At 58.8% G+C, this 26,227-nt stretch overlaps 1 protein-coding gene across 3 annotated transcripts in view; it reads right to left on the bottom strand.

Annotated features, from left to right (window-relative positions):
• Nucleotides 1-26,227, bottom strand: part of CACNA1I (calcium voltage-gated channel subunit alpha1 I) — a 134,972-nt gene that overhangs the window by 22,669 nt on the left and 86,076 nt on the right. For 2 of the 3 annotated variants that reach the window (XM_033233891.1, XM_033233890.1), the window contains exons 8-23: nucleotides 25,317-25,409; nucleotides 21,335-21,647; nucleotides 18,284-18,711; nucleotides 9,925-10,076; nucleotides 9,111-9,296; nucleotides 8,677-8,794; nucleotides 8,375-8,530; nucleotides 7,790-7,883; nucleotides 6,914-7,116; nucleotides 5,806-6,276; nucleotides 5,365-5,465; nucleotides 4,396-4,519; nucleotides 4,049-4,117; nucleotides 3,299-3,483; nucleotides 2,599-2,725; nucleotides 2,210-2,335 (exon numbers count right to left, since the gene is read on the bottom strand). In XM_033233891.1, the coding sequence (XP_033089782.1) occupies nucleotides 2,210-2,335; nucleotides 2,599-2,725; nucleotides 3,299-3,483; nucleotides 4,049-4,117; nucleotides 4,396-4,519; nucleotides 5,365-5,465; nucleotides 5,806-6,276; nucleotides 6,914-7,116; nucleotides 7,790-7,883; nucleotides 8,375-8,530; nucleotides 8,677-8,794; nucleotides 9,111-9,296; nucleotides 9,925-10,076; nucleotides 18,284-18,711; nucleotides 21,335-21,647; nucleotides 25,317-25,409 (2,946 nt within the window). Of the gene's footprint in view, nucleotides 1-2,209; nucleotides 2,336-2,598; nucleotides 2,726-3,298; nucleotides 3,484-4,048; nucleotides 4,118-4,395; nucleotides 4,520-5,364; nucleotides 5,466-5,805; nucleotides 6,277-6,913; nucleotides 7,117-7,789; nucleotides 7,884-8,374; nucleotides 8,531-8,676; nucleotides 8,795-9,110; nucleotides 9,297-9,924; nucleotides 10,077-18,283; nucleotides 18,712-21,334; nucleotides 21,648-25,316; nucleotides 25,410-26,227 lie in introns of those variants that run through there. The other variant, XM_033233892.1, reaches the window with a different exon arrangement.

Here is a 26,227-nt window from a genome sequence, read left to right on the forward strand (position 1 = left end):
CGGTGAAACCCCGTCTCTACTAAAAAATACAAAAAAAAAAAAAACCTAGCCGGGCGAGGTGGCGGCGCCTGTAGTCCCAGCTACTCGGGAGGCTGAGGCAGGAGAATGGCGTGAACCCGGGAGGCGGAGCTTGCAGTGAGCCAGGATCCGGCCACTACACTCCAGCCTGGGTGACAGAGCGAGACTCCGTCTCAAAAAAAAAAAAAAAAAATTCACAAACTCCTGTCCCCTCACCCACAGAATGGAGCTAACAAATACCTTTCTGGCAGGTGTGCTGGGAGGGCCAACTGAGGCTCAACCAGATGGTCCCTGCCATCCTCACTCCAGGGGGTAAGACACGCTTGCCCTAGCATCTGAAAACAGCAGCTCATGAGAGGAGTCAGGGACCCTGGGTCAGAGCCCAGGCCGTGCCACTCACTGGCTATGTGATTTGGGGCAAGTTCCTCGATGTCTCTGGGCCCATTTCCTCATCGGTAAAATGGCAATCATTCCTCTCCCTGGTTTGTAAAATTTTGAAAAGGAGGTGGTCCCCAGAACACAGCCACCCAAGGCTCCCACAGAGATGGCAGATCAGCATCCTCATGTCCCTTCAGTGAGGTCACATCTGGTTCTGCAGCGCCGACACCCAGCACAGAACCTTGCATACAGCAGGTGCTCAGTAAAGGTTTTCTGAACTGAACTTGAGCACAGCCTCCTGTGCCATCCTTGCACCAGTAGTTAGTAGGTTCACAAAAGGTCCCATTTCACCAGAAACTGCCCGGAGGACACATGTCCTACTCAGGAAGCCCTCTCCCCAGGGCAGAGGTGGTCACACCCCGCTCTGTGCTCCTGCCACTGTGGGCCAGGACATGCGGGTCTGGGATGAGTCTCTGGCCCCGCACTGGCCCCTCCTTCCCACCATCCAGATCACAGACCCCTCCTCTTCTCTTTCCAGGTGGGAACGGTGCCGAAGGTGTCCAGAAAGTGTTCAGACTCAGGAGCAGGGAGGGTAGAGGAAGCCTCCCTGCCAAGGGCACAGGAGGCTCCTGCATTCCAAGGACCTGCCATCACTGTCCCCGTTGACAGATGAGGACACTGGAACAGAGGGTCTGGCACTTGTCTGAGGGCACACAGCTGGTAAGGGCCACTAAGGAGTCAGAGGCTACAGGCCGGGCTGGAACCCTCCAGGTGGCTCCAAGTGCTGAGAACACCCCATGAGGGACTCCAGAAGAGCCTGATGCCAGGTAGACCCAGAAATGCTCCAAAGGGGCAGGGCTGGCACTGGGGCAGGGCCCATAGGTAAAGGGGGTCAGGAGCATGGGCACAAAAGGCCCCAGGTGAGATCCCCCTCAACTTTCTAAGACATCTTTTCCCCAGAAGGGCAGGGGTAGTGACTGTCACGGTTCCTGACACCCTTTCCCTGGGCACTCACTGCCCCCCAAGGCCTTGTGGCTCCCCTCCGAGGTGCCACTGGGGGGCAAGCCCTCCAGTGGGATCTAGCTGGAGACTGCCCATCAGCCAGCGGGGGACGACAGCCTGGAGCCTGCTCCTTCCTGTGTGCCCTGGGGCAAGGCATGTCTGCGAGTAGACATACCTGGCCTCCTGGGCAGGCCCTGGAGAAATAAGAGCAGGGAAGGAGAGGCAGCCAGCCAAGGGCTCTCACCTGGGGCACTGCCCAGATGGGTCACGCCTGGCAGACCCCCAGGAGAGGAAATCAAGGGAAAAGCAGACACCAGGCAGAGCAGACAGCAGTGGGTGGGTGACAGGAGAGGGAACCACCCCGGGCCAAGGGCTTGATACCCTTTCATCTGGACCGCAGCCTGCCTGGCAGGCTATAACATTCCCATTTCATAGATGAGGAAACTGAGGCTCAGGGAGGCCACACCTACAGAAAGTGGCAGAGCTGGATTCACCTCCAGGACTGCTTGATTCTCAAATTCCTGTCAGGGGCCCCTGGGTTGGGGGTAGGAGCCAAGAACCAATGTTCACAAAGCACCTACTAAGTGCAGGTGTTTGCTGGGCACTCTGCACACAGACTCTCTAAGCCTTGTCGCACCTGAGAGGTGAGTGCTACCCTTACCCATTTTGCAGAAGAGGAAACTGAGGCTTGGAGAGGAGAAGTCAGTGTCAGTCCTGGCAGTGCAAGACTGAAGCCAGGTCTGTGATTCCCAGAGCCACTGGCATCCAAGAGAGGGGAGGGTCTGATTAGGGCTAGGAGGGCAGTGCTCACCTGGCCCAGGTTGTCAAAGTTGTATTTGTGATGGACCCAGCGGTAGTTGGCGGCCATGCAGTCCGAGCGGTTGGTGATGTTGCGGGTGTCCACACCCAGACAGTGGTAGAACTTGCCCTTGAAGAGCTGGGGAAAGGGGGCAAAGTTGGTGCTCTCACGAGTGAGGGTTGCAAGTCAGAGAGGAACTCGCCTCTCGATTGCATTTACTCAGCCTGTCTTATGCTCAGTCATCTGGGCCCATGTCTGTCTCCCGTCTCCCTCCCTGGAGGAAGAGCCCACAGCAGGCAAGGCGCATGAGGTTGGAATGTGGAGTCTCTCCCCTGGCTGTCTGAGCCTTCCTCTTCCCCAGTCACAGAGCCCAGTCCCTGCCCAGCCTGGGCACCCCTCACCTGAACTCCTAGGATGCCAAAGATGATGAAGAAGGCACAGCAGATGAGCACGATGTTGCCAATGGGCTTGAGGGAGGAGATGAGTGTCTCCACCACCAGCTTCAGGCCCGGCGCCCGGCTGATGACACTGAGGGCAGGGAGAGGCCAGGCACACATAATCCCTTGACCAGGAGGCAGCCACTACTCAGCCCAGAGTCACCAGGGCTGAGCATCTCAGGGCATGAGCCCCCAGGGCTCACCAGGGCTGAACATCCTGGGGCATGAGGACAGTCACCAGGAATGCAGAGAAAACAGCCAGGCAACCCAGACACTGGCAGAGCAGGAGGCAAGCTGCATCCAGGCCTCAGATCTACAGCAGCAGCAGGGCACCTGCCCTCACCCCTCACTGTGCCCAGCTCCTCAGGGTCCACACCACACCCTGGTCTAGGGACTGATGCCCAGAGATGGCAACGAACCACTCAGGGACACGCAGAGTGGGCAGCAATACTGGGGTCCAGCTTCGGCCCTGCTCTTCCAGCGTGCCCCACCTCCAGGGTCTGCAGTCCCCTCCCCCGGGAACAGCTCAGGGTGCTTGGCACTCACTATTGGAGGACCGAGTGGGCCGGAGGGGAGGGCAGAGTGAGGGCCCAATTCGACCAACCCGTGGCTTCTCTGCACAATGTATGACACCTTCCCCCATCCGCCAGGGAGGGTTCCTCACCGCAGGGGACGTAGGGTGCGGAGGAGCCGCAAGACTCGGAGGACTCCCAGGATTTTGGCTCCCCCGGCCGAGGCCAGGGACACCACGATATCGATGATGGACACGAAGACAAGAAAGCCGTCCAGCACGTTCCAGCTGCTGCGCAGGTACGCCTGCTCGCCGAAGTACAGGCCCAGCGAGACCACCTGGGACAGGGGTGGGGCTGGGGTCAGGCTGCCCAGGGAGGAGCGGGTAGGTGGGCGGGGCCAGCCGGGCTCTGCGCGAGGGGACTGGGCGAGGCCACGTCGGCTTGGGGCGGGGTGGGAGGGGGCGGGGTCCTGCAAGCGGCGGGTCTGGAGGGAAGGGGAGGGTTCAGGCCGCTCTCTGAGGGTGGGTGATGGGCGGGGACGGGGCAGGGGCAGGGCCCAGCAGGCTGCCCCGTTAGGTTCCCGGTGCCTCTGGCAAATCCAATTCAAAACTGCCGGCCCTGGGAAGCGCCCCAGACGGGATGCTTCCCCTGCGCCCCACACCTCCAGCAGGTGCCTCCATCACACTCAGTGTTCCCTGTACCCGTCTGTCTGGCGGGGTTGTGACTCCTGTGAATGGGGACAAGGCTGACCCCTTCTGGGTCGCGGAAGCCCAGCCCAGGGGCTGGTACCCAGAGGGGTGAGCTATGGGGCTACGAGTGGAATGAGGCCGATGGCAGGCGAGTGACAAGCTGAGGCAGGGGCTGACCCAGGGTCAGGGGCCCCGAGTGAAGCTGGGAGCTACCTTCAGTGTCATCTCGCCCACGAAGATGGCCGTAAAGATGTAGTTGGACACGGTGAGAAAGATGCGTTCCTGAAAGCATCGGGAGATACCATGGGCCCAGGGGCTCCCAGAGCTGCCTGGTCACTGGCCAGCATCTGCTTTGGCCAAGGTGCATAGAAGAGAGGCTGCCACTTCTCAGTTCACAGAGGCTTTCCCCGCTCCAAAGGCAAACTCCCTGTTCCACCTTCCCCATGGGCAAACTCCCTGTCCTGCCTCCCCCATGGTGGGAGGTCTCCCTGCCCCCCTCAGCCCTGGCAAGCTGTCCCTTGGCCTGGCCCCTGCCCTGCCCAAAGGCTACAGCCACTCACAGTGCTGCCAGCCTCAATTTGAGGCCGCTCCAGGGCGATGGTGATGCAGTTGAGAAAGATGAAGGCCAGGACGACGTAGTCGAAGAGCTTGTGGGCAATAATGGTCTGACACAGGACCCGGAACCTGGGCAGGGTGGGTGGGGGCCGCCTGAGCGTCAGCTGCCTCCCACCCTGGCCAGAAGGAAGGCAGAGGGCCCAGGCAGAAGTGCAGACCAGGCTGGCCTCAAGGAAGCAACCCCATCCTCTCTTTTGGCCACATGGCAGGTGCTGACTCTACACCTGCTCAGGGCACCCACCTGGCGCCACCTCCTCTGACCACACACCCACACCATGAGGTCACCCACCTTGCCCTGGCACTCAAGGCTTACTCAGCCCAGATCCCTGAGCCTCTTAGGAGGATACCACGTTGCCTGGTACCCTCTGCTTCTGCCCCAGGCCTTCCCTCAGGCTGCTCCCTGCCCCTGCACCAGGCTCCTCCTCTTCACAGCCCCTGATGTGCCTACTGGATTGCCACCTGCCTCCACAGCCCAGCACAAAGGCCTCATCCCCCAGGAAACCTTCTGATGTCCCCTGAGATGCAAGCCATACAGGCTACTTGAGGATGGTTCAACCTGGTGCCCAGCACAGGGATGGTCTAGACTAGAGGAGAGCCCAGGAGAGCCTGGCCACCAACATCCACCTTGCCTAAAGTTCTCACCTAGCCCTAGAGGGACTCCTGCTCCCCAGGGATCTTGGAAGCCAAGGCTATCTCCTCCCTGACCTCCTCCAGCCAATCCCTCTCCCCAAATCCATCTTCACCCAGCAGCCCTCAGGAGGCTGCACTCTCCCCTGGAGACCCCCACCTCTGGGCCAGGAGGGTCCGCTGTGGTCTGGGAGAGCACCACCAATGGCCTTGCCTGGCTCGGCAGAGATCCGTCCCTCCCACGTCACCCCTACTCTAACCCTCACCCCAGGCCTGGCCCCGCCCACCTGTTCTCGGGAGAGAAGAGGTAGACAGACCAGTCTTCGCGGACCTCGCACCAGTCGGGCTTATAGACGTCGATCATCTTGCGGACGCGGAAGCACAGGGTCTGGCAAAAGGAGGATGGAGCGCCGAGGGTTAGCGATGCGCAAGGCTGCCGGTCTCCGCCCATGCGGCCATCCCACCAACCGGGGTCGCAGGGTCACCTCCGAACTCTCTGCCCCCCGGGGTCAGCCAGGGAGGGCTTCTCTCTCAGGAGCCGGCCCAGCTCAGGGGTGGGCAGTTCTGGCCCCGCCCCTCCTGCTTCGCACCTGAAGCCCTAGCCGCTCCGGCCACGCCCCGACCACGCCCCCCGTGGGCCCGCCCGCTGGGGCCCCGCCTCCTGCGGCCGCACCCCCTTCTTTCCTATCCCGCTGCACCAGGTCCCCTTGGGCGCCGTCCTCACTCACGTAGTCGATCTCCTCCTCATCCTCCCCGCGATCCCGGCGGTCCCCCATCTTGGTGAAGACGTCCTTGGCGATGCTGGGCATCCTGCCATTGCAGTCCTCATGCCCGGGGGCCGGGCCCGCCGCCCTCCAGGTGGCCCGGGGGTGGGCGCCCACAGTGGGCACCAGCTCAGGCAGGTCCACCGAGTCTCTAGTGTCGAGGGACAGTGTCCGGCGGTGGTGGCGGTGGCGGTGTGCCAGATGGGGCCCGTGATGAACGTGGTGGGCGTGCGGGGCGTGCAGGGGTGCGGCCCGTGGCAGCCCCTCGTCCCCGGCAACCTCGCAGACCCGGGCGCCGCCGCCGCGCTCCGTGGAGAGCAGGGACTCATGCTCGGCCGACGGCGGCTTGTGCTTGAGGCTGTTCCAGCTGGAGCGGCGGCTGGCCCAGGCCCCGCTGCGGCCCCACGGCCCGTAATAGGAGCTCCGGGAGCTGGACTGGGAGGAGTTTCCGCTCGGGTCAGCGCCCCAGGCACACCCACGGGTGGGGCACCAGGTGCCCGAAGGCAGCCTGCACCCCCGCTGTAGCTCTAAGAGGGCCACTCACCTGGCCAGCAAGTGATGGAATGAACCCTAAAACTCCTCTCCCTGTCCCACCTCACTCCATCCACATCCATGGGGACATGGGGAAACGTCCACCTAGAGGTTATATCCCCTTCTGCCACCTCACTTCCCTTGAGGAAGGTACAGCAAGTTAGGGCTATCTTCCCATTTTACAGGTAAGGAAACTGAGGCTCAGAGAAGGGCAGTAATTTGCTCATTGTCACACAGCTTGGAGGTGGCAGAAGCTGGATTCAAGCTGTAGTCTGCCTGACCCCAAAGCCCAGCTCTTTTTACCCTACACATTGCTGCTGAGATGAAAACCCAGTTTTCTGCACCAGACCCCATTCATTCATTCCTTATTGCCAGGTCCCGCTCTGGCACTGGGCACCCAGGAATGCAACAGATATGGCCCCTGCCTGACTTTGGCTGGGCACCAGAGTCTGAGGCTGGACTGGCAGGTACCTCTCTTCAGGGCCCCTCCACACATACCCCAGCAGGAAGCGCCCATCCAGAGCTCCCCACAAGGACTCACCAGGGAGCGCTGATCATAGCTCATCCTCCCCAGAGACATGACGCTGCTCTTTCGGGAGCCCAGGGCCACCAGCATAGGGTCCGGCTGCAGTGAGAGTCGGGGGGCAGGTCCCGCAGCCCCAGCAGGACCTAGGTGCCCACCCAGCGGGAGACTGGGGTCCAGGTGCCCATTGGGGGTCATGGGGATTGGAAAGAGTTTGGGATCTGGAGGAGTGAGATGGAGACAGAGGGAGGGACAGATGGCAGACAGAAGGACAGAACAAGAGCAAGGGAGCCACGACACAAACAAACAAGGAAGGAGCAGAAATGGAAAGCTTTTCTGAGGAGGCTTCCTCTACCAGGAAGTCTTCCTGGTTGCACCCCATCACAGTGCCTCCCCTCTGCCCCACCTGTAGGGCTCTCAACTTTATTTAGGTAGGTGTGGACCCCTTGCCTTCTGTGCTCAGGACCAGCCTGGCACCTCACTCCCATGCCCACAATGGGAAACAAGGCAGGGACTGTCCGCCCTGGTTACCGAGAAAGACACTGGGCTAGGGTTGGGGGATGCTTGTTCCAGGATGCCTGGTAGTGCCAGGCAAGACCAGAACCTGGGCCTCGACCTAAGGCCCTGAGGCTGTAACCAAGGGGCCCTGGTGTGTGGAGGGATGCGGTAGGCTGCGGCTACCCCTGTGCCTAGAATCCCAGGAGTCCATGGACGTCACTGACCTCTTTTTGAGATTCCACATTTTTTCCAATTATGAACGTAAACAACAAACCATAGAAAAGTAGCAGTCCCTGAGCCTGGGCTTGAGGGGAAGTCAGACGCTGTCCCCTCTGCCCACCTGGATCTGTGGGGAGGGCTCTTGGCCCTCTAGGTGACAAGCGAGGGCCTGTTTACCTCCGCTGCTGTCCAGGCCTTCCTGGAGCTTGTCAAACTCCTCCATGTTGGATGAGCTCTGGTCGTCATCCGAGTAGGAGCGATTGGCGTCACCCTGGGAGAGCATCCCTCACGTTAAAATGCAGGTCAGCCCAGCTCCTCCCTTTCCAGCTCCCTCCTGAATTTTTCTACGGGTGTTTCCGCCACCATCTTACAGATGGGAAAACTGAGGGTTGGAAAAGGGAAACGAGATGCTAACAAGAACCTAGGCCACAACCCTACCTCTGCCTGACTGCAAGTATCCCGAGAGCCTCAGAGAACGGAGGGGGCAGGGCCCAGAGTCCCTAGTCTTGGGGGATTTCGAATCTCAGAGATGGAGAAACCTAGTCCTACATCCCTGGGGGACAGCAGGGATGGCACATGCAGTTTCCATTTGCATGTTTCCTATGATGAAGAGCTGACCACCTCATCAGCAACCCCCTCCTCTGGGAACAGGTTGCCTGCTAGAAGTTTGAATTGCAGCCCTCCCCCATCCAGGCCACCTCTCCCTTGCCCAGTCTTTTGCAGGCCCTGTGGGGGTGCTTCCTCTGCCAAGACCACAGTCACCTCCGCCTGGAAGCCCTCCACCAGGATGGCCACCAGCAGGTTGAAGAGCACATAGTTGCCGAAGGTCATGAGGGCGACAAAGTAGAGGGAGGCCCAGGGGGAGGTGGAGGCCATGCCGTTGTAGAGAACGACGTTCCAGTCCTCCTGGGTGAGGATCTGTTGGGGAGACACAGTTAGCCCTGGGGTACCCCTAGTCCAGGGCTAGGCTTTCCAGGGAGGCATGGGGGCTGTCAGTCCCGCCCCTCCAAGGACTACTGTCTCATCGCTTCCCCAGCACATATGGACACACAGCAGCCACTCACCTGGAACACGGTGACGATGGCCCACAGCAGGGAGTCGAAGTTCTTCCTGTCAGGGACCGTGTCTCCAGTGTCGGTGCGGAGGCTGAACTTGCAGCCAAAAATGTGCATCCCAAGGATGCTGGGGAAAGGATGGATGAGGCTCATCAGACTGACATGCAGCAAACTGCCCACCCACCTTGTTTCATTCCCAGTCAACTCAGTAAAATGCGGGGCAGGGGGAGGTGGGGCAGCATGGGTCCCATTTTACAGAGGTGAACACTGAGGCTCAGGGGGTCATGCTTGCTGAAAGCCACAGGGGACTGAGGGACAGTGTCAGCATTCACACCCAGGTCCAGGTGGCTTTGTCCAGAGAAGCACAGTGGATCACATCCCCCAGGCTCCCACCCACAGCCCTAGCAGGCCCTGAGGTATGGCCCCCAGCAGGGCAGGCTCACCTGAAGATGAAGATGAAAAGCATGAGCAGCATGCAGAAGGTGGCCACGTTATCCATGGTCTTCATGAGCACCACGAGCTGGCGCCGCAGGGCAGGCATGAAGCGCACCAGCTTCAGCACGCGCAGCAGCCGGAAGGTCCGCAGCACCGACAGCCCACCATCCGCCTGCCCCACTATCTCCCAGATGCTGTGGCCCCACAGGGCAGGCCCAGGGTGCAGGTAGGAGGGAGCAGTAGGAGGCCGGAGGGAGAGGAAGACAGAGGGAGAAGGGAAAACAGAGAGTCAGAGCTTCCGTTCATCCATCCATCTGACAAATATGTTGGATGCTGCTCCACACAGCTAATCAGGGGCTCTTCACTTGGACTCCATGGACCACCACCCCCACAAGAAATCGCTGGCTAGAATCCAGGAGCTCCGTGGATGTCACTGTCCTCTTTATGAGATTTAGTGTGTCTTTTGGTTATGAATGTAAACAGGAAGCCACAGAGAATTAGCAGTACCTATGGCATTGTGGCAATCAAAGTAACTGATGTCTTCACGTCATGTGACAGTCGATGCAGCTGTTTCCCAATATTATTTATGCCCATCCCTTCCTTGGAATGATAGCAGTCACAGATCCACTGCTAGATCGTGCTATTTAACTTTGCGTAAATATGTTGCTAAATCACAAATGTTTGACTATTTCGATAATTGTTTCAGTGCAACGGGTTTCCACTGCCATCCTAAGTCCTTTATATACTGGCTGGGGTCTTCGCATTAAATCCCGCCCCCTCCCCTCCAGCACTCTGCTGCCTGGGGGGAGGGTGGAGGAGTACCTGATGATGACAATGATGCTATCAAAGATGTTGTAGGGGTTACGCAGGTAGTCGAAGAGCCCAAATGCAGCCAGCTTCAGGATCATCTCCAGGGCAAACATGCTGGTGAAGACTACGTTGCAGATCTCCAGGATGTTGGTCAGCTCCTCTGGCTGTGGGGCATTGGGGTGGGGAATGGAGACCCGGTCAGATCAGAGGGCAGCTATGGATCCCCTCTGGACACCCACCCTGGCTGTGTGGCCTGGCAGGTCGGTGTCCTCACCGTAGCTCGGTCTCCCCACTGCTGCGTGTACAAGGCCCTGAGGGCCTCTCAACTCTGCTACCTCAGGGTCCTGAGAGGTCTGCTGAGATGGTGAGAATTGGGGGACCCCACAGGGCTGACCTTCCACAAATTTGGAAATGAGGCTTGTAGTGCACCACGAGGGAAGTGTTCTGATATCCATTTTACAGATGAGGAAACTGAGGCTTGGAGGCCAGCCTGAGGTCACACGGCTAAGATGCAGAGCAAGACAGGAAAGCAGGACAGGCACTGCCAGAAACTCCCTGTTTGCCCACGACCCTAACCCATTTAGTGAGCACTTACCACATGCCAGGAACTGTTCTATGTATTTTACAGGCATCACTTCACTTAGCCTCTCATAAGAACCCATCTGCAGGCAGGCAAGGATGCGGGTTTACAGGACACCAGTCCCTTGCCTGAGGCCCCAGAGCTAACAAGTGGTGGGGCCAGGATTTGAACCCAGGCAGCCTGGCTCCAAGACTCCTGCCCTTCATGCAGAACTTCTCTCTCTCCTTCCCAGCACTGGCCATCTCAGGTCCAAGGGTGGCTGGGGACATCGTGCCCCATGAAAGGAGGATGGACACAATGTACCTGCTGCATGCCAGGCACAGTCCTGCACAGAGCACCCGTGGTGGCTCTCAGCACACCCGACAGCTCTCAGAGGAGGACATTCAGACCCAGGGAGGTAAGAGGACCTGCCCAAAGCGGCTGGTTGGTCAGAGGGAGACTAGCTCCCTGCCGCAGCAGCCGCAGAGCCTCCCTCTGCTCCCAGAGCTGTTTACTCCTGGTTTTTAACTGAGGTCCTGCAAATGGCATTGTTCAAAGAACCCGTGTTTAAAGCAGGCCACCCTAGAGGCCACGGCTGGCGGCAGTGGGGGAAGTTAGAGGGGTCCAGGCTTGGTTTGGACATTAAGTGGCTGTGTGGTCCTGGGAGAGTCGCCTCCCCACTACTCTAGGGTTTAGTTTCCTTAGCCATAAAACTAGGGGGTCGAGTGAATGAACTAATTCATCCACACCTCTCCTCTAAGGCTTCTAGGAGGCCCAGCCCCCTCTCTCCCCGCCACAGCTTCCCCAGGACTGCCACAGTGTCTCTTGTGTGCTCACGGTGGTGCCAGGTCATCCCTGCCTGAATCACAGAGATGGGAAGCACCGTTGTTGAGACCTGATGTGACGCCCAACACAAGTTAGCCTCTCCGTTTCACAGATGAAGAGACTGAGGCTGGGGAAACTGGGAGGAGGGATGACTTGTTCAGAGCCATCCAGCAAGGACATGGCAGGGCAAGGCAGGGGACTGAACCAAGCTGGACTCCAAACTGCTCTCCCACTACACCACATAGTGACCGCAGCCGCATTCGTTCATTCATTCATTCATTCCTGCATGGCTGCCACAGATTTGAATGACATGATGTGCTGGGCTCATGCTACCAGGGTGGACAGTGGTGAGGGAGTCAGGGCACTGTCCCTGCCTTTGAGAAGCTCATGTTCTGGAGGCAAAGCCCAGTAAACCAAGTTAACAAACCAAGCTGGTGTGTGCTGATGACAGGAAAGCAGGGGGTGGCTAGGGGAGCGGTGCTAGTGGGGTCAGGAGGCAGCGACATCTCAGCAGAGACCTAAAAGCTAAGAGAGAGCCAGTGCCAGGGAGCAGAGAAGGTTGTGCAGGCAGAGGGCCCAACGGGTTGGGAGGTGGGAGAGCAGAGGACCGAAAGCAGGAGCCCTCTCCATCAGCAATGGGGAGCTGCAAGGACCTGACTCTGACTCCATGTGGGTTAAAAGGAGGATGAAAAAAAATAAATAAATAACCCAAGCACCAGCTTCCAGCCTGGTGCCTGGGAAAGCTAGCAAAACTGCCAGCTCCTCTCAAGCCCAGATGAAAGGAGAAGGCCCATTTCCATCTGTAATTACATCTGACTCAAGAAGTCGTCCCAAAAGAGGAGTGGAACCCTGAGAGGGACCCTCGGTGGGGAGGGCTGAGGCCCAGCGGCCCTGGCTGAGCCAGGGTCCAGATGCTGCTCAGAGCCAGCAATTTGCCAGCCCAGTAAGCGATGTCCACGGAGATGAAAGCTGTAGATGCTGACACTCCGTGATGATGACCAGCTGGCTCTGGCCACACACGCCACACACGCACTCCCACCGGGGATGCGGGGAGCAGCTGCCATCCAAAAGGTCACCCCGCACCTTCTCCTCCCTCACAACAGATGTTTCTCCATTCAGCGCACCTGTTAATCTTTTTCTAATGGACCATCCATCACTCCTGCAAGCATTTCTCTGGGACAGAGACACACAGATGAAAATAGACACAGCAAGTGGGAGCCCAAGGAGGAAGGGACGTAGAGAGGAAGGGGCGGAGATGCACACAGACAGACAGACAGATACAGGCAAGGGAGTGAGGGGCAAAGGTGGGGCATGGAGAGACGGAGACATAGAGAGAGGAAAGCAGGGACACGGACGTGAAGAAGAACCAGGACGACGAAGCAGTGACACCATGGGAATCATAGATACGGCCAGAAAGAGACACAAAAAGAGCAGGCAGACAGACAGTCGGACAGACAGACAGATGGCAGAAAGGTTGCTGGAGGTGGCGAAGAGCACCCAGTGAAGGCGGAGGTGCTGAAGGGCTGAAAACACCAGGTTCAGCTAGAGGCAGGAGGTAGGGGGCAGCAGTGGGAGCCTGCAAGTCCCTGCCTGATGCAGATTCAGGTGGCACCAGGCTGCCCAACCTCTGCCGTTTCTGTAGGGGTAGATAAGGGTGTGCAGAAGTCAGCTGGCCACCGGGAAGCTCTCCAGCCCAGCACCATCCCCATCATAATAATGGCAGCTAGCATTGATTAGGCCCCTCCCATGGGCAGGGTGTGCTGAGCATGCCCCATGCATTATCTCCTCTCAACCTCAAGCCCTATATTGTCCCCATTTTACGGACAGCGAGCCTGAGACTCAAAGAGAACTGACTGCCCAGGGTCATGGCCAGGCTGTGTTGAAGTCAGATCTCAAACCTAGGTCTCCTCCCTCTGGCCAAATCCCCACCTCCATGGCCCAGGTGCCTTCACCTGCCCCGCTTTTCTGGTGAGGCGCCGTTCAGCACAGATGTGTCATTTGCTTGCAAGCCTTTTCGGGCTCCCCATTGCCCTAAGGATAAAACCGGCTCCAAGGTCCTCCTGAATGAACAGCCCTCCTGGCCTCCTGCACTGTCTGCCCTGCCCCTTGTACACATCCTTCTCGAGGACTTGGGGTCCTTTGGGGGGATAACTATGTTCCTGGTCCCTCTCCCTCTGTCTCACTGATGAACTCCTAGTCATCCTTCAGGATCTGTCCCCAGTGCCATCACCTCCAGGAAGCCTTCTGTGACTGCTGTCCATGTTGGTGTCTCTCTCCCTTGTGTCCCTATAGTGCTGGAATGTCAGCCACTAAGCCACTCCATCCTTCGCTTCCCAGAGTCACCCCAGACCTGGGTTGGCAGTGACTTGACACGTCAGAGGCTCCTGAAGGGAGAATAAAGCCAGCTTTGATCCAGCCACTGATTCAGAGGCCTTGAATGCAGTCCCCTGGGAGCTGGGGCCAGGAACTATAGCCTGGCCTGGGGTCAGCCCTACCAAGGAGGCTCCCCGCACCCTGCCCTGCTGCCCATGCTCCCCAACCCTCTGTTTTTTATTCTCCACTCGGTGGTTAGCCTCCAGCTCCAGGACATGATGAGGCTGCAGGGCAGCCCTGCCCAGCTCAGGAGGAGTCAGGGCCTGCACAGGTGTGTGCAGGAGAGAGAGAAGCTGAGATAGACGCTGCTCCTAGGAGCAATGCCTTCCTCCAGTTCAACTGTCCACAGCTGACCTCAACGTCTGGGAGCCTGGCTCTGTCGCTGCTCACCCTGTCACCTTGGGCAAGCCATCTACCTCACTGAGCCTCAGTTTCCCCATCTGTTTGGTGGGGATAAGACGCTCCCCCAGTCTGCCCCACAAGGCTGCTGGAGGATCACACCAGGAAGAACAGTGATGCAATGACAGTGGTGACGATGAAGGAATCAGGCCTCCCTGGAGAAGCCTGGCCACCCCAGCTGACCTGTCCCACCTGCCCGTCACACAGCCTGGACTACCCAGAGGGTGGGAATTTCAGCCCCATTTTACCACTTCAAGAGTCACACACAGGCCCCTGCCTGGCCCACCCCTACCTCACCCATCCCCTCCTTCTAGGCCAGGCCCTGCAAGAAACAGCATCTGCTGCCATGAGGAACCTGGATGAGCAAGCTGTTCTCTGGGTAATGCCCCCATGATTCCAGCAGCAGTGGCCACGCTAAAGGCTTGAGTGCCTGCAATCTAACCTGTCATTCGAGCACCCTGTGACCAGGCCCAGGGTCACTCTGCTCCACTTCACAGATGTCACACCCTCGCCTCCTGTCCCTCAGTGTCACAGAGCTCCCTGCCAGCCAGAATGGGGTATAGCACAAGGCCTCCCATGCTGCCTCCCCTGCAGGAGAAGGGCTGAGGGAGTTCACCCACCCTCTCCTTCTCTCCCTGCACCCCCCTTGGAAGCCCTGGGCCACCTCTCTCTGAGAGCACCACCTCAGACAGGGCTGCTCAGAATAAACATGGGGGCGGATCATTTCCCACGGAGCAGTGTCTGGGAGCCAAGGGAGTCGAGCAAAAATACCAGCGGGCCCACAGTCAAGCCCTGCGCAGAGCCCGGGCAACCATGGCTGCCACTGGAGCTGCTTTATAAAGGAGATTTCAGAGACTCATCCTCCTCCTCAATCTTATTTTAATTAATTTTTTGAGACTCCAGACAGAGGATGGTAAACGCATCCAGGGGTGGTGGTGTGAGGCTCAGCCAAGACTCTGAAGCAGTGACTCATCAATGAGCACCTACTAAGTACCAGGTTCTCAATGCAGTCGACCCTCTTAGCCACCGTGTGGGGGATCCTTGCACCCACAATGCAGTCAACCCTCTTAGCCACCGTGTGGGGGGATCCGTGCACCCATTTACAGATGGGAGGTGCCAGGTGAGGAAGCCAAGTGACACACTCCAGGCCACCCTGCCAGTCAACAGCAGAACCAGGAGTGGTTTGTTTGGCTGATCTGGAATTTTTGTTTGTTTTGATATACGGTCTTGCTCTGTTGTCCAGGCTGGAATACAGTGGCACGATCACCCATCACTGCAGCCTCAAATTCCTAGATTCAAGCAAATCTCCCACCACCTCAGCCTCCCAAGTAGATGGGACTACAGACATGCACCACCACACTTGGTTAATTTTTTTATTTTTTGTAGAAACGGGGTCCCACTCTGTTGCCCAAGCTGGTCTTGAACTCCTGGGCTCAAGTGATTCTCTTGCCACGGCCTCCCAAAGTGCTGGGATTACAGGCGTGAGCCACCAAGCCCAGCCAGAACCGGGACTGAAACCCAAACGTTATATGATCTATTTGCCCCTCTGAGCAGCGGCCTTCCAAGGGTACGAGAGGGGCAAGGTAATAATCCCTGCCTTGAGGGTGGCTGGACTCACTGGCACCATGCCAGCACAGGGCCTGGCCTGCAGTACATGCTCAGTAAATAGTGGTCTGTCCCTATAAGGGAAAGACATCTGCTTGGTAGATGAGGAAATCAGGTCTTCCCTGTGACCAGACAGGAGACGCACAGTGGGAACAGCCTTTTTCATCTCTCGCCTGGTCAGGGAGCCAAGTGAAGCCTCCTGCTCCCAGAAGAGGCTCAACCTGGCTAGGTGCAGTGGCTCATGCCTGTAATCCCAGCACTTTGGGAGGTTGAGGGAGGCAGATCACCTGAGGTCAGGAGTTCAAGACCAGCCTGGCCAACATGGCAAAACCCTGTCTCTACTAAAAATTAGCTGGGAGGGGTGGCACATGCCTGGAGAATTGCTTGAACCCGGGAGGCGGAGGTTGCTGTGAACCCAGATCACACCACTGCACTCCAGCCTAGACGACACAGTGAGACTCCATCTCAAAAAAAAAAAAGGCCCTACCAGATTCGAGGTTAGAAATCATGTTCAAACAAATGTGGCAGAAGGAGGGAGGGAGGACAGGCCAGAGAGGCAGATCCTGAGGAAGCTTGGACAGGGACCATGGCCTGGCCTGAGGCTGGACCTGCCCTGGCCATGGTGTTGATGTGGATGGGGTGGGTGAAAAGGCAGGGACCAGCTGTACCCTGGCAAAGAGGCCTCTGCAAACAGCCCTGATGTGTAACATCTGCCATTTTCCATAGTGTAAATACTCCCTCCACGGCCAATTTCAAGCTCCCAACTCTTTCGTCACTGGCTTGCAAAATTCCCGAGTGTCTGGAAATTGGCCCTCACAAGCTGGCTGGAGCGAGCCCCTGGCAAGGACAGTGCCACGGCTCGAGTGTAGCAGGGCTGTGCAGGCCCCCTTGATGCTGCCCCACTTGGAGACTGGAGCAAGCCCTACAGTACTCACTCCCTGTGGGGCTTTCTGCAGGAATGCTGCTCCTCTGCAGGCCTGGGTCAGGCACTGGCCAGAGGCAGGACTCTAAGCAAGCGGGTCCTGGTGGCCCTGTCTCACCAGCTTTCCCCCTGCAGACAGCCCTCCCGCCAGCCCTCCCCAGAGACCTTTTGAATTAAGCCAGAACGGCTGGCAAACCAGCAGCTCCGAATAGAGTGTCACGGCAGCCCCAGGGGTCCCATTTAAGTAAATTGAATGGAGCCTGTGCTTGGTGAGCTAACGAAGGGGGAGGTGCAAGTGCGACTCCGTGGGGTGCGGCATACAGGGCCTCCGCAGAAGGAGGGCCGCAGGGAAGCAAAGAGAATGTGGAAATCCCCAGCCCACCCGGGGGTGTCAGTCTTGCCGCAGAAAGAAGTGGGTTCAAACCTGGCCCCCAGCTGGTGGCGGGACCTCGGGCCAGTGACTTGCCCCACGTGGGGCCTCAGGGTCGCCAGCTACTAGGTGGGAGCCTTCGTATAGCTGGGGAGTGGGTTCAGGGAGCCACCCCACCCAGGGGCTGGTGGATGGCAGGAGCCGGAAAATGGTGTTTTTCCAAATGGGGCAGGACCAGACCTGCCATCCAGGCTGTCATCCCCGGGTGGGGCCTGTGGACTGAGGCATCCGTGCTAACCCCACTGCCCCTCCCTCCCTCATCCCCAAGGAGGCCCTGCTCTCCTCACACACACATCATCCCCCAGCTCCCACCACCTCCCAGAAGCTGTCCCCTCCCCTGTGTACTATCCCTGGGGCCAGCAGCCCCGTGATGGCCAGGGGGCCTGGGGCACACTGCTCAGCTCGGCACCCACTCCTCCTTGTCCTCCCTGCTCCCAGCACACAAGAGGGACATGCAGAGAGGACACACAGGACAACCATGGGGACACTTGCCCTCAGCGCCATGGGGCTATATGGGGTGGAGTCACTGGATGGGACAGGACACCCTGGCCTGGTGAAGGGACATTGTGGTAGAGACAAGGGGCCTTGAGGGTAGTGGAAAAGTCTGGATTTTGTCCTGAGGGCAATGAGGAGCAGCAGAAGTTTTGAGGCAGGGAAGAGCCCAACCAGACTGGCCCTCTGGGAAAATCAGCCCAGCTGTTTGGAGGAGAGTGCACAGAAGGACCCAGGTGACCAGGCTTGGTGGCAGGCGCCTGTAGTCCCAGCTACTTAGGAGGCTGAAGAGGGAGTATTGCTTGATCATGCCACTGCACTCCAGTCTGGGCAGCAGAGCAAGACCCTGTCTCTCTCTTTTTGTTAATTTTTTTTTTTTTTTTTAAGAAAAAGAAAACAGAAGGGCTCAGGTGGAGAGGTGAATAGAAGTCAGATTTGCAGGGACTGGCAGGGGATGCGCTGTGGTTGCCTTGGTGTCCAGGCCAAGCAGCTCAGGAGGAAAAGAGTCCCGGAGAGGCCCAGTCCTAGCCAGCTTCACTCGTTCACTCCTCATTCATTCAGCAGACAGCCGGGCCTTTCCCTCCTCTGAGCTTGGCCCTGGCTGGGCAGTAAGGTCGCATGGATGTACTGGACCCAGCTCAGCCCAGCACTTCTCGGGGGACAGACACACAAACCCAGGCAGATGCATGGGGCTGCCCAGGCCTGGGCAGGGTCCTGGGGCCCTCACACCTCCCCCGCGGGCCCAGCCTGGCTGCGCTGCACTGGCCTGCTCATGGTGCTCGATGCCCATGCTGACGGTGTTGACCAGGATGGCCATCATGATGCCTCGGTTGAAGTACTTGCTGTCCACGATGCCGCGCAGCTTGGCTCGCGTCTCCCGCCACACATCCCCGCACAGCCAGACCGCCCCATCCGCCAGCTCCTCCTCCTCCTCCTCCTCCTTCCCCAGTTCCGAGGAGGCTCCGTCCTCGCTGCTCCGGGTCCCGTCCCCTTCTGCCTCGTCCTCGCCACCAGCGGAGCTCCCGGAGCCCGAGCCCTCCTGGCCCGAGTCGGTGCTGCCCAGGCCCGAGGGCCGCCGGCCGGCCTCATGTTGGCAGCAAGGGCAGCTGGCGGGGTCAGAGGCCAGCGTGGCAGGGATGGGCTGCACCAAGGTGTGGGGCGTCGCGTCCAGGGGACTATGTCTCGGGCACAGCTCTGGAAAGCAAACGGGAGGGGTGTAGAGTTGTTGCCCACACCAGGCCCAATCCACCCGGGGACATATCCGAGTGTGCTCGGCTCCCAGACCCACAGGTCTGCCTGGAACCAGCTGACCCAGCCTGGAAGGGCGGGGAGCCCCCGGGGAAGCAGTTGCAGCTCTCTGAGCTTTGTCCACCCCTGTTGTAGATGTGGGGGCAGGAACGCCCACCAGGTAGGCTATAGCAGGATTCTCTCCCTTAAGGCACATGATGGGCCCAGCACGGTGCAGGGCACGCGTCCATGCTGACCGGCCATGCCTCCTGGCCCAGGCCCTGGGTCAGCACAGAACAGACCCAGAGCCCCAGTCACGCAGCTTGGGAACTAAATGCGATTCTGAAAGAGCCAGGCCAATGTGGGGGCGGGCCCCTCAGAGGAGGCCATGGCGGCCTTGGTGTTCTCCAGTTTCCTGTCTGTACAGCAGGTGGGGAGTGGGGAGCGGGGAGGTTTGTCTCCCAGGGAGGGGAGGAGGCATGAAGCCCTGGGGCAGGGGCAGACCCTCACTCCAGAAGTCCCTGGGACTTCCCTCCACACAAGGGGTGGAGGTGGGGGCAGCGGGCAGGAAGGCCTGCTGGGAAGAGGGAACTTCATCCCTGCTGCCCCAGAATCACAGGAGAAGCCTGGGCTGGCCCCGGACTGAGTTCTGTGATCTGTGAACCATCTCAAAGAGGTGCCAGAGAGGCCTCTCTCTGCCTGGTTTAATTTCTTCTTTGTGTTTTCCTGTATATTCCTAGAATAAACACATTTTGCTTGTGTAAGCCAAAAAAGTAACATGAAAGGGAAAGAAAAGCATGTCACACCTGCCCTTCATTTCCACACTTGCCTCCAGATGCCTCCCAAGCCCCAAATAAGCACCTCTGACTCGTTCCCGCCTCTGGAGCCGGAGCAGGCAGCCAGGAGCCCAGCGGTCAGTCCCATCTCACCCCGGAGGACAGGCCAACGCCCTTCCCAGCGCCGGCTCACTGCTCCCACCTGGACATGGGGCGGTTGCCATCTCTCGTTTTCCAGGGCAGAGGGGAGGCCCAGGGGCAAGGGGGCACAGGTGCCAGGAGAGGGGGCTAGGCGGCCGCGGGAAGCCCGTTGGAGTGAACACTTCTCCCCCACGTCCTCCAGCAACACCAGTGCCAGCCTTGCCCGGCCCTGGCTCCTGTATCCGCATGCCGGGCCTGCCCACGGGCCACCTGGGGCCTCCTCCAAGCCCACGCCTGGACGGCTGGCACCCGAGGACGGGTGGGCGGCAGCTCTGAGCATGCATTCTTCTGCTCGCCTCCCAAGAATCGATTCCCAGACCAGGAAAGCTGGAAGGACTGGGCTTTCCAGAGCAGGGTCTGGGTTGGCTGACTCCCGCTGCTGACGCCGCATGCTGAGGGCCCCTGTCCTCACTTTACAGGCAGGAGACAGGCCTGCAGAGGCCCGCGCCTGCTCAAGCACAGTCCCCATGCCTGCTGACTTCCTTCTCGGCGCGAACTGGGAGAAGTGGCACTGGGGCTGGGGGCTGGGGGCAGGGCCCACCTCTGTGGCCCTGGCTTGCCTCTTCCCGAGAGAGTGATCATTTCCAGGGGAGGCAGGCCCCTGCAAAGCCTGACAATGCCAGCTTCCGAGATGCTCCCTTCGTCTCCCTGACCCTTAGTCTTCCCATCTGAAAAGTGGGGATAATATTACTATCTGCTCCTTTCTCAGGACTGTTTCCTGGAACAGATGAGGCAACCAACAGGGCAGCCCCTTCCAAGCCTAACAGCATAACCTCGGCCAGGGGCAGTGGCTCATGCCTGTAATCCCAGCACTTTGGGAGGCCAAGGCGGGAGGATCACGTGAGCCCAAGAGTTTGAGACCAGCCCGAGCAACACAGGGAGACTCGTCTTTACAAAGAAAAAAAAAAAAATTAAAACTTAGCCAGGCGTGGGGGTGCACGCCTATAGTCCCAGCTACTCTAAAGGCTGACACGGGAGGACGGCTTAAGTCTAGGAGTTTGAGGTTGCAGTAAGCTGTGTTGGTGTCACTGTACTCCCTCGGTGACCCTGTCTCAACAACAACAACAACAACAACAAAAGTGTAACTCCCACAGCCCCAGGCCAAGCACAGAGCACAGGGTGGCATGAGTCCCCAACATGCCACAGCTTTGAGGGGGCAGACCCACAGCCCCTTTGTGCCAGGTACCCAGGGTCATTGCTCAGGTGTGCTGGAAAGCAGGAGACAGCAGAAGGAACCCAGAGAAGGGAGTGATGTGGGCTGCAGTGGGGGAAGAATTTGAGCTTCCCAAGACTGAGGACAGACACTTGTTCATTCCTCTCAAGTGTGGCTCCCCGGGCAGAGCTGCTATCTCCACACACACAGGAATCGAATTCCTCCAGGGCAAAGGCTGAGTTCCACCCAGCAGCAGGCCCAGCCCAGCACAGACTCTGACAGGTGCCAGGAGAGGGCAGGCAGAGATGGGGACAGAGCTCCCTGGGGGCTGTGAAGGAAACACTTGAGCATGAAGTGAAAACCTGGAATGTGGAGGCTGCTGGGCCTGCTGGACGTGCTAGAAAGGAGCGACACTTGGCATGCAGTGCCTGAGTGCCCTGTCGGACGCAGGGCCACTTACTGTAGTGCCGGGGCTCCTTGGCATGGGGCCCAGGTTTGGCGGGCGCCGGGGCCTCCGGGCCCAGAGCCTGGCGCCGGCTCTGCAGGGCCTGGTAGAGGCCCAGGGCGCGGCGCTTGGCCTTGCGCAGGATGTGGCAGACATACTGGAAGATCTCCTCGTAGCAGTCGCCAGGCTCGGCGTAGCTGGCCACCGTACTGGAGGACAGGTAGCGCTGCCGCTGCTCCAGCATCAGCCGGTGCTCCCGTTGCTTGGTCTCCGAGAACTGGGTCGCTATGACAACGAGGCACAGGTTGATCATGAAGAAGGAGCCCACCTGTGACCAACGGGAGGAGAGGACAGGGACAGGGACACGGATGGAGGGGACAGAGGGGTGAGAGAGGCAGAGTCATGGGGTGGGGACAGCAGGGAGACATGGGGGGAGGGAGGCAGAGGGAGATGCGGAGATGGAGACGGAGATGGAGATGCGGGTACAGAGGCAGAAATTAAGCAAGGAGGAGGGGCAGGGACCAACCAGACACACGGAGGCCAGAGCAGGGGCAGGTAGAAAGAGACAGCGAGGTACACAGACGCGATGACAAAGAAAATGAGACAGGCTCAGAGAGGACAGACACAGGGAGGGGAGATGCAGGGGATGAGTGGAGACGGAAAGAGGCAGGAGAGGTGGAGGGGCCCAGAGAGACACAGGCACAGACACAGATGGGGACAGGAAAAGATCACTGAGGCCTCGCTCCAGGAGAAGGCGACGGCCTAGGCAGCTCTCCAGGCCCGACTGGGATCTGCTTCAAAGCCCAGCTCCCCTCACACCCCTAGGCCCTGGCCTGGCCCCCATCTGCCTGGGACATCTGCACTGAGCCCAGGGAGGGAGGCCACAGCCCATTTCCGGTTTCCCAGGCCCTGAGTCCTTGCCCAGCCCTGCCTTCTCTCTGGCCAGAATCTGGCCTCAGCTGGGACCCCAGACAAGAAAAGAGAAGGTCCCTCGGGGTTTTCACGTGGCTTTATTTGTTCTTACAGGAAATGGAGGGGGAGAGGCTGCCCCGGTTGGCACTGGGGATCCCATCTCCTCGTGGCCTGATGGCTCAAGGAGTGGGGCTCCTCTCCAGTTTCCAGGCTTTCAGGGCACAGCCCCCTCCCCAGCATTTGCTGAGCCTGGGAGTGAACTTGGCTGCCAGCCAGCCAAAGCAGATAGCTTTCATCCCCCTCGGAGGTGCCTGCCAGGAGGCTCTCCCCGGCTGCAGCCTCATCAATGATGATTGAGGAGCTAGGGTCTGGGAGGGTTACTGGCCCAGAGGACTCTGGGAAAATCCCCTGCCTATCAGGTAAGAAGATGGCCTCCCATCCTTGTCTCAGTCACCTCGTCCACAAGCACTTCCTGGGGAGCTGCCCTGCACCAGGCCTGTGTGAGAGGCGCAGGAAGAGAGGGCTGGGCCCTGCCCTCTGGGACCACACATTTGTCAGGCTCCTACCCACCTCTGCCTCTGCAGCTGCTGCCCTGGGTGACCCAGGCAGGCCTCCATCCCCTCCCGGCCTCCACTTCCCCATCTGTAAAATAGAAGGCTCAGACCTGATGAGCCAAGAACTTTTCAAGTCAGAAGGAGGCCGGGTGCGGTGGCTCATGCTTGTAATCCCAACACTTTGGGAGGCCGAAGTGGGTGATTCACTTGAAGTCAGGAGTTCGAGACCAGCCTGGCCAACATGGTGAAACCCCATCTCTACTAAAAATCCAAAAATTAGCTGGGCGTGGTGGTGTGTACCTGTAATCCCAGCTACTCAGGAAGCTGAGGTAGGAGAATCACTTGAACCCAGAAGGCAGAGGTTGCAGTGGGCCAAGATCAGGCCATTGCATTCCAGCCTGGGCAACAAGAGCAAGACTCCGTCTTAAAAAAAAAAAAAAGACAAGAAAGAAAGAAAGAGCACTGGGGGCCCGGGGCCGTGGCTCACGCCTGTAATCCCAGTGCTTTGGGAAGCCAAGGCAGGAGGATCACTTGAGTCCAGGAGTTTGAGACCAGCCTAAGAAACACAGCAAGACCCTGTCTCAAAAACAAATTTAAAAATTAGCCAGGCATGGTGGTGCGTGCCCATAGTCCCAGCTACTCAGGAGGCTGAGGGGGGACGATCACTTGAGCCCAGGAGATCAAGGCTGCAGTGAGCTATGATTGTACCACAGCACTCCAGCCTGGGCGACAGAGCCAGACCTTAAAATAAAATAAAAATAATAAAAATAAAAATTTAAAGGCGTACTAGAGCCTGGGCTTGAAGGCCAAGTACCCCTCACCTTTCTGGGGTTCAGGGTCCTCACGGGAGGTGACCCTGCAGGTGACATAGAAGCGCATTTGTCCTGACTTTGCTTTGTGAACCCCTCCCAGCACCTGGAAAATCTGTCTTTCCAGCCTCTCGCCAGCACTCCTTGTCCCGCGACAGGGCCACCTGAGACCCAACAGCAGCAGCCACAATAGTAGCAGAGCACATGTACTGAGCACTCACTGTGTGCCAAGGGCATGCAGGCTTCAGGCTCTGTCTCACCTAACCCTCCTGAGAGCCCAGGAGCAAGGTGCTGTCACTGTCCCCCATTTCACAATGAGCTTGGGGAGCATTGTGCTTTACCCCATCCGCACCCTTAGCCACCCTGAACCCCACAGCAAGAGCAGATGGAGCATCCTCCAGCCCATCCTGGGAACCGGAGTCTCCTCCTGCAACCTCAGTGGCTTGTGGCTCCCACACTGCAGTGTCCCGACCAGCTTCAGGGGCTCTGTGAGCCACCCCCGCCCAAGAGGCTCTTTCCCTGCTGACCTCCTGAGTCTTTAAGGCTCAATTCTGGCATCACCTCCTCCAAGAAGCCTCCCACCTCCCCATCCCTCCTCCAGGCTGGATTGGGAACCTTCTCTGGGCTCCCTTCTATCATGGCGCCTAAGATGCTGTATGGTCACTGACGGCTGTCAGCCCATCTTCTCACGAGACTGTGAGCTCCTTGAGGACAGGGGCTGGGCCTTACTCACTGCTCTGTTCCTAGCACTTGGCTCAGGGCCTGGTGCAGTGTGGGCTTCCTGAATGTTCTAGCGAATGAATATGCAAGGCCATGGATGGCAATGCTGAATATCTGGCCCCTCTCCTTTTATCTGAGGCATCTCCTATAGGTCCAAGGCTCCAGCCTCCCCAAGAAAGCACTGGAGCTTAGACAACAGCAGGTGTCTCCGGTCACCTGCCGGTCTGGCCTGGGTCCCCAGGTCAAGATCCTGCCAGCCCAGGATGGGGCACTGCCCTGGAGGGTCAAGTGTGCCCTCTCCCACCACCAGGAAGCCAGAGAACCCAGCCTCACAGCAGCAGGATTCAGCAGCGACTCCTGGGAGTGAATCACCTTGACATTTTGGGGACTGTGCTGAAGCTGCAGTCAGGCATGACGAGGTGGATGAGCTCACCCTGGGGAGACTGTGTGGGGGTGCAGGCAAGAGGGGCTGGCCAGGAAGAGGCAGGTGGGCCCACCTCCATCTCCAGGTTACCCCAACAAGGCAGGGCTGCCCAAGAGATGGGAGTCCCTCTGAGAACTTCAGGGAGTTCCACCAGATCACCATCAGGCGACCTCCCTCCAAACCCTGCTCAGTCTCCAGGCATCTTGTCTTCCCTGTCCAGGAAAACAGGCATGAGCTGGAAGCCCTTCTGAAGCTTCCAGTCTGAGGCTGCACCTCGGGCTCAGGTCATGCAAAGAGTGTATCCCAGAGATAAAAGGCAGAGAAACAGGAGCAGAGCATCAGTGGGGAAGTAAGTGCCCAGACATGAGAAATGACAGCAATTGAAGGTGATGGATGCTTCCGACAGCCACCCCTGATGAGCCCCTTCAATCACCTGCTGCCCGGCGGTGCTGAGAAATAGCCCCTCCTGCTCCCTCATCCCAGCTCGCCTCGCTCTGAGGGGCTCCCTGGGGATTCCCAAAGACCCTCCCTCCTTAGGTTCTGAGCGCGCCTAGGAGCCCAGGCTCCCTGACACTTACTATGATAAGCAGGATGAAGTAGATGAAGTTGTAGAAGGAGTGAGCATCCATCACATAGTACATGATCTCCACCCAGCCTTCCAGAGTGATCACCTGCCGCGTGCAGAGGAGACAGACAGAGAGGGCTGGCCCATCAGAAAGCCCGTAGCCCAGGCAGCACCCCACACAGAGGCCCCACTGTGTGCCAGAACGCATCACACATGCTGCCTCGAGTCCCTCTCACAGGGGCTGGACAAGGCACATTACATTATACAGATGAGGAAACTGAGGCTCAGCAAGGGGAAGGCACTTGCCCACTGTCGCATAGCCAGGAAGGGGTGGAGCCAGGATTTGAACCTTGGTCCTTCCGGTCTACCACACCAGCGGGAGGGCTGGAAAAGCAGGAAGCCTGCCCGTGCTCCAGCTTATCAGCTGGGCCACCCACCCTCTTTGAGCCTCAGCTGCTTCTTCTGTATGTGGGGAGCCCACCTGGCAGGGCTGGGATGCAGCTTGGTGGAGCCTGGTAGTACGCACTGTGATGAGGCTGGTGTGACTCTGTCGCCACCCACCCCACCCCGACTCCTTCCCAGACTGGGGGATGGAGCAGCCTTGGGAAAGACAAACTCTAGGTCTTTGCTGGCTTCTGGCAAATGCACAGAGTGGGACCCCCTGAGCAGCCACCCACCCTCCCGGGCAGACAGTTCCAAAACACAGTTGTTGCCATCACCTCACACCCTGCAGCTCTGAACAAATGATCCTGATGCTCCCCAGGGCAAAGTGCCTAGGGCAGCGGAGGGCAGTGCAGGGCAGCACAGGGCAGCAGAGGCAGGGCAGGGCAGCGGAGGCACCAGAGTTCAGCCCTCCCACCACTCCCTCAGAGAATTCTCAGCTCCCCCTGTCTGCTCCTGCCCCTTCTTCTTTCCGAGGACAGC

Source organism: Trachypithecus francoisi, unplaced genomic scaffold (assembly GCF_009764315.1).
Source record: "Trachypithecus francoisi isolate TF-2019V2 unplaced genomic scaffold, Tfra_2.0 Lachesis_group14, whole genome shotgun sequence".
NCBI classification, from domain to species: Eukaryota; Metazoa; Chordata; class Mammalia; order Primates; family Cercopithecidae; genus Trachypithecus; species Trachypithecus francoisi.